Here is a 7,671-nt window from a genome sequence, read left to right as displayed (position 1 = left end):
CAATTAGTCATTATAGAATCTTAATTTTATGTTTCTCAATAATATTGTAATGCTAGTTTAGTTTTGTTAACATTTTTTAAGTTTTTATGGTCACGATATCTTTGTAATTTTTTGGATTTTCTGGACATGAGCTATCATATGGCTTATGGGTCGTAAGTTATGTTTATCTATATTTTGAGACTTTATTTATGGTCTTCAGTTGAGTTTTATTAACCAAAATTACAAATTTGTTATTTGGAGTCGAAGTCATAGGAGGAGTGGGAGTATTTAGAACTCTATAAGTTAGGCTGTAATCTCTCATTATGAAGAGCGATAAAAAATTTTAGAGATTTTTTTTAAGTAATTATGTTTTCTTTTAGAATTGTGTGATGCAATTCTAACCCTCAGTTTGATACCTACGAGCTTCTAAGTGTGATTCCTAGAAAGCCTCTCTTTTCTTCTTTTCTTTAATTATAGCACCATAAAACGTCAAGGGCATGTTTGGTTGGAGGGAGTTAGGCTCTGGAATGGGAATAGGAATGAGTGACTCCCATTCTAGTTGCTTGGTTGGGGGGGAGGGGGCGTCCCATTCCAATTCCAATTCTAAGGGAGAATGGGGATGCCCCAATCCCCCAAAATCGAATCCGGACTCTCACCTAGTATTCAAATCCCATTCCAATTCCGATTCTAATTACAAACCAAACGTGTTGGAGAATATGACCACTTCAATTCCCATTCTAATTTCAATTTTGATTCTGGTAGCAAACCAAATGCACCCCAAATTCAGATTTGTTTTCATCCCCACTAAACCCTTGCAACTAAAAGCAACAAAACTTATAGCCACCTATCCATCAATCAACCTTCAATTTCACAAAACAAACAAATTTTTTTATTCTCTTTTTTCTACTTTCAGCTCACAATAAACCGTCAAAACTTCATCTTGTTTGCCTCTATTTTGTATCCAATCGCTCCCCATCCATATACGAACATAATCCTTAGCTTCTTACACAATTTTCTTGCCCTTTTAGCCCAAAATGACCCATTAAGAACCCTTGGATTTTTTCTAATCAAGGTTATCTTACATCACTAAATTATATCATCGGCAAATAGCAAGCACCAAGAAATATCATCCTGGATATGCCTAGTATGCTCATCCATCATTAGCACAAAAAGGTAAGAATTTGGAGCAGATGATTGGTGTAAACCTAATGTGATTGGAAACACACTAGTATTATCACTAGTATCTCTCACACTAGTAACTGCTCTATGATACATGTCCTTAATCACGTTAGTATGCCTAACAAAAACTCCTTTCTTTTCTAACACCCACCATAGGACTTCTCTAGAAACTTTATCATATGCTTTTTCTAAATTAATAAAAATCATATGAAGATTTTGTCTCTTTTCTTTATATTTCTTCATTAATATTTGAATGAGAAAAATTGTTTCCATAGTTGACCTACTTGGCATAAAACCAAATTTATTCTCTGATATTTTGTGTCACACCTCAATCTATGCTCAATCACCCTCTCCCAAAGTTTCGTAGTATGTCTCATGAATTTAATACCATAATAATTAGAACAATTTTGCATATCACCTTTATTCTTATAAATCAATACTATAGTACCCTTCCCCCACTCATCAGGCATCTTATTGGTCTTTAAAGTCTTATTTAACAAATTAGTCACTAAGTTACTGCCACATTACCCAAACACTTCTAAACCTTAATAAGGATTCCATCAGACCCAACCACTTTTTCTATTTTTATCTTGTTCCTAACCTCCTTTATCTCAGATACTCTGATCCTCCGACATCATAATAAACATAAATTTTGGAGGCAACAATTGGGGCACCAAGATCTACCAATATGGCATGCGGTACAGCTAATAATACAAATATGTTCCCGTGCATGCCAAGCATTAGCATGGCAAAGCACCAGCATGCAGCTTCAAAACCTTGATTTGATGTTTGCTTGTATAGATTGCCGGAAGAATGAATTAGAGGCTTCTCCATTATTTGAAGGTTTCAAGTATTGTATATTGGTTAAAGAAATTGAAAAAATGCCATGCCTCATTTGTTGGTAAAATATAGATGAAATTCATTCTAACTGGATGACTAATTTTTAGCTAAATCCTCCCTAAGTTGGTGTATAAAGGGGAGTAGAATAATCAGAATTCAAGAACCATGCCTTGAATGAAGTGTAACACCCAAAAAGTCAACATAGGAAGTAAACTTTTGCTACTGAAAACTAATTAGCATAATCAAAATCAAAAGAAATCATGTCCCTTCTAGAAAAGTGTTACCAGAAATCTCAATTCTTTTTTCTTCTAAGGTGGGAAAAGAAGCACCGACGAATGGTAAAGCAATGTAAACAATGGCACATATGATTAATTGCAAGAACCAACCAAACCCCCAAGGTTGCAAAATGGCCTGGACAGAAATGCTGACAGAAAGGTCATCTATCTATATTCAAGGTTATCATACAATCAAATTAACAAAGGTAGCACTTTAAGCTATGCCAGAACTACCAATCAAGTTCCTAAACAGCCTGCTATAAGTTGAGAGAATTAACTCAAAAACAGTGGCACCATAGATAGCCAAAAACTGGAACTAGAGTCTTGATAGCATTGTGGAGAAGATTAGAGAGATTTCTCTAGGCAGAGACTCTTAGAATGAAATCCATTGAAATAATTGTTTGGCAAGCTAATTACCAAATGAATCAAGATATTTACATGAAACCAAGGTCTACCGTACTGGTGCCGGTCAGCGTACCGGTGGTGGCCCGAAGCAGTGCGTACCGGTCTCGTACCGGTCTCGGTTGAATGGCTGGATTTTGGGTTTCGGCGGTTTTTTTCTTGAAGTTTTATCTCTGTTAGATCTTATTGTGTAAAATTAAGTAAAGTTTGATATTTTTTATGATTTTTGATGTTTCTATGTTTAGGTTTAGGGTTGAAGATAGATGATGCATCTTATTACTTCCTCCCGTTCCAAATTTTAAAAAAGAAGTGGCCTTTGTCAGCCACTTTTATTTAAACATGTTGTGGCCTTTCGGCCACAGTAAAAGAAGTGGTCGACAATAGCTATTTCGTTTGAAAAACTACAGCGAGCCGCGCTGTGGTTTAAAAAAATTTGAAAAACTGACGTACCAGTACGTCACCGGTACATGGCCGGTACCAGTCGGTACCGACCGGTACAGAAGATGTACCAGTTGGTTCTCCAAAAAAACCAACCCGGTACCGGATTCCACGCTGATTCGGTACCGATTCAAGATGGTACTGGTACGTACCGGCCGATACGACAGACCCTGCATGAAACCCTTCCTACAAAATGCAAAATAAGATCTCTATTGACTTTGTATTAATTTTTTGTAAACGAAATAAACTGCATTATCAAGTCTGCAAAATAGACTAGCTGATCATGATATATCAACCATATTCATAGTTGATATCAACTAGTCACTAATTTTAAGAAATCTCAATAGCTACAAATACTTAATCTAATAAAAGCACACCAATCCTAGCATTCATTGAAGAAGTTACTGCGACAATTAAAACAAGTGAGCCATATGAATAAAATGATTAGCAGTTCATAAAAAAAATTAATCAAAAAAACATACTTAAATTTTTCAACCAGGGAAACCACACCTACCGGATGGTAAGTATTGGAATATGACAGAGACAACGCTAATTGCCAATATGTGCAAAGAGAAGAAATTTTTTGCCGAACATTTTTTTCCAAAAATAAAAAACCTAAGTTCTCCAATTTAAAAAAACAAATGCCTTCCATCATTTCTTGAATAAATGAGTATAACACTTACCCAGAAGCAATATTAAAGGGCCACAACACAATAATGATGGCTGCTCAGTTGCATTGATGCTTCCATGCATGGCAATCTACATCACCCAAAGTTCAAGAATTTTTTTCACTGTCTGAGGAATAAGAGACAATAGTGAACCCATCATCCAAAATGCAGGTTTCTATCCTTACATATGCCAAAAATTTGTACATATACAAGTCATGTGTTTGGTGCATATTTCAACAGCAGTAAACCAGAAAAGTTGCAAATTATTTCATATCCTGCACCATGTTCTGTGACTAGATATAGTTTTTGCACTGCAAGGATCCTCTGAGGTAGTCAATCTATATGGCTCCAGTTTCTTCTATAACTGAAAAAATTTAAAGACCAAAGCATAGAACATGTCTGTGTTGGTATATAATAGTAAAAAATGTTTATTATCTGCTAAGAGGCTCAAGCTGCAATTCCATTATGCCAGATGGATGAGACTCTGGTTTCATAACTGTCCTGTCAGGCTGTAGCAGATCAACTGAATCATCTTCCTCACTGTTTCCCAACACCCAGCTGCCTCTGACAGAGCTCCTATCCCTTCGCTTAAACTGCTTATATTCCAAGTACAAAACTAAAAGTCCACCAGACAAAACCCATAATATTAGGGCCAAAGAAAGCCCTTCAACATTCTCACTGTCATATCTATCTCCCAAATGTTTCATTCCACTAAAGAGCGCCGCAATTCCAACCACAATAGCAGACCTCCCTATGATAACATGAATATACTCCCAAATGATCCTCTTTGAAGAAGCCACCTCTCCATTCTCTGGTCTTTTCGGCCGTACATATGCATTTATTGGCTGGACACATGCTAAAATCATGGCTGTGACACCAAATTTTACATGTACTGAACTGATATAGAAACCTCGGAGTTCAGCAGCTGCGAAGAGAACACCAAGTAAGACAATAGCTATGCCCGAATACTGCAGGTATACATGCAACTGATACCAACCATCACCTTTCACATGCTTCAAGTACCTCGCAGCCAATATTCCACCAGGAAGCAATATACCCCAAGCAACAAACATCATAAACCCATGAACAGCTAAAACAGGGCGCAAGTCCTGCTCTGCCTCTGCTGATCCTCGTAACAGTAGTACTCTGACAGGCCTACCGCTTGTGACGGAATGCATGTTCCTCTCACTCAAATGGTCTTCTGACCATTGGGCACCCATGGCCCAAACAACTTTCAAAGGTGTAGTCGGATCAATAATATTCTTGCACTCTACCCTTCCACTACATGAAGGTGATAAAGGACGAGTGAACTCAAATGTAATGATGCCATTTTCTGATCTACATCTCACATAGGTTAGATTTTCAGATGTTGGATGCACATTCATTGCATCCTTTCCATCTATCCAGTATGTGTTCACATGACTTTTCCCTTCATCATCTACCCAACCAACATATGCAAAGCTGTCTATCATTCCACTTCCAAAGCCAATTGCAAGATATCCACTTTTTTTCTCACCCCGTGCTGCAATTGAAATCGCACCATCTGACAAAGTCCACAACAAGGTAACCTGCTGATCGTCCAAGAAAACGCTATTGTTATACATGTCTGTGAGACCACCATCGACCACCTGGACTTTCCAGCCCATTTTCTGTTCATAAAAGGAATGGTAATAAACAAGGTCAGGCGTATTCCGATCAACAGACCACACTAATTCTGTTGGGCTGGCTGGGACTCCCTGAGCTTCCGGTCCACCTGCATAGATAACTTCAGTCATATTCCGAGAAGTTGCATTCCCACCAAGAAAATCAGATGTGATGTAGAGTGCCACATCATGCCCGGCTTGGACCGAAAATGTCACCGGCACACCTCTTTCAACTCTCAGCAAGGGAGCCTCTTTCTTATTGATATAAAGAACCTTCGGTGGGCTGGGAGGATTCGGGTAATGCAATGCTGGTCCCGAGGACACAACCAGTGGCTTCTTCCCATCGGCAATGATTAGATCCTGATCCTCCTTGTCTTCTGCATCCAGCGGCCCAAGGCAATCATTCACCTTCCTTGACACATTGAAGTCAAAGTACCCAAAAGTTGTGAGGCGAGGGCCGCCATGGTTCTGAGGGAGGTAATGAGGGCGGAGCGTATCAGGCGATCGCATCAAACCCCATGCCCATATCACCGTCATGTTGCCAGTCTTGCTCACCGGCACATCATACTTCTCGTCCACAGACACCAGCGGACGCGTATACCTGACAAAGGAGACCCCATCCTTCCGGTGCCCATACACCAATTTGGTATTGTTCACCAATCCGACAGGGTCCCCGTCTTCATACATAGCATCCGGGCACACGCCCTTGACCTTGCCATCCTTGTTCCGCAGGCACTCACTGTATTCAGTGATAAAGTAGTCCTCCACGAAGGGAGTGGCATCTTCCGTGAACCCAGCCACGGCCACATCGGCGTGGATCATGGAAGGGGACGGCGACCCGGGTGCTGCCCACCCAAAGGCCATGTAGTTCTGGGATCCAATTGCAGCTTCTAAGCCTATATCAATCGAATCCGATTCAGGGTAAAGGGTCCATCGAAGGCGATACCTTGGAGACAGGGTGAGACAATTGTCGAACATCGTGGGCTGGCGGCGGATCCGTCGCTTGCTCCGCCGCTTGACCGAGCTGGACGAAGGAGAAGGAGCCGGGGAGAGATCGGGGCTGGGGGCCGGGGCCTCTGACTGGTCCGCGCCGGGGGCTCCGAGGACGACGTGGCCGAAGTCGGAGGCAGTGACCGGGTCCCAAACGGCGAGTACGGCGATCTGGTCCCAGGTGGCGTTCTCGGCGAGGCGGACGGTGAAGGACTCGTTGCGGAAGGTGCGGTTGAGGGTCTGGTCGGAGATCGGGGATCCGAGGGTGAGGTTGCGGAAGTCGTCACCGGCGGCACCCCACCACCGGACCTGGGCGGAGCCGGCAAGCATGTCGAACTCGCTGACGGAGAAGGAGCAGCCGTCGAGCACGCGGACGACGCCGCGGAGTTGGTGCTGGACCATGGCGAGCTCGGCCTCGAAGCCAGCGAAGGTGGTGTTCTTTCGGCAGCTGCCGGCGGCGGCGGCGAGGGATGAGGGGAACGGGAGGAGGGCGAGGAGGGGGAGGAGGAGGAAAAGGCGCGGCCTTGCCGCCATGGGAGGAGATCGACCGAGATCTGAGGCTCGATCCGGTCGGGAATGGGGGGTTAGTGTTCGGGTTAGGGATTCGGGTGGGGTAAGGGAGGCCTTCTCACGAGTCGTTAGGGACGGCGGGCATTGGGGGACTTTGGGGTGGGAGACAGCGGCTTCCCCGGAGGTGAGTTCTTTAATTCTCAAGTCTGTCTTGTTCTTCGCAATGGAGTCAAAACATGTTGGCTTGGATGCATCTGACAAAGATGGGATCTTTTGCCATCTCCGTTGGCAATGCATTGGGTTGGCTTTTTTTGCATATGAAGATTAAGTTGCTATTTCTATTTTATTTTTTGGGGGGGGGTAAATCAAGAGCTCTCATTTGACTTATTTTTTCCTTTTTTTCATGTGTTATACATGATTATATATTTCTTGTCAACCTACAATAAGAGACGAAAAGAGGTGGTGCAAGAAGTTTCCAAAACGGGACCGTTACGGGATGTTAATATGAACGTTGGACGACGTTGGTAAGAAAGAATGATTTGGAACTGATTTAGGTATTCCAGAAAAAAAAATTAAAAGATTCTGTACAGGGAAAATTTGAATCGTTGGATTGTGGCATACAGCAAAGAAAGCATATATCCTTTCCAAAAAGATTTTGGTGACACCAGTATCACTGGTTAATGCGTTCTGATGGTAATCTTCTTTATTAATCTGGAAAAGGATTAGATTCCAAACTCTATGCTTCTC

General features: G+C 42.0%; 1 protein-coding gene across 1 annotated transcript; it reads right to left on the bottom strand.

The window, feature by feature from the left end:
- Nucleotides 1-3,808: 3,808 nt before the first annotated feature.
- On the bottom strand, nucleotides 3,809-7,311 carry LOC103696593 (cytochrome b561, DM13 and DOMON domain-containing protein At5g54830-like). The gene has a single exon (XM_008778269.5). It carries the CDS (start codon nucleotides 7,219-7,221, stop codon nucleotides 4,213-4,215), a length of 3,009 nt encoding a protein of 1,002 aa, XP_008776491.3. The 5' UTR covers nucleotides 7,222-7,311; the 3' UTR covers nucleotides 3,809-4,212.
- Between the last annotated feature and the right edge of the window lie 360 nt (nucleotides 7,312-7,671).

This window comes from Phoenix dactylifera, chromosome 11 (genome assembly GCF_051530095.1).
Source record: "Phoenix dactylifera cultivar Ajwa chromosome 11, Ajwa_hap1_PhDact_Kaust_v1.1, whole genome shotgun sequence".
NCBI lineage: Eukaryota > Viridiplantae > Streptophyta > Magnoliopsida > Arecales > Arecaceae > Phoenix > Phoenix dactylifera.
Note: the sequence above shows the minus strand (reverse complement) of the source record. Positions and strands in the feature narration are given on the sequence as shown.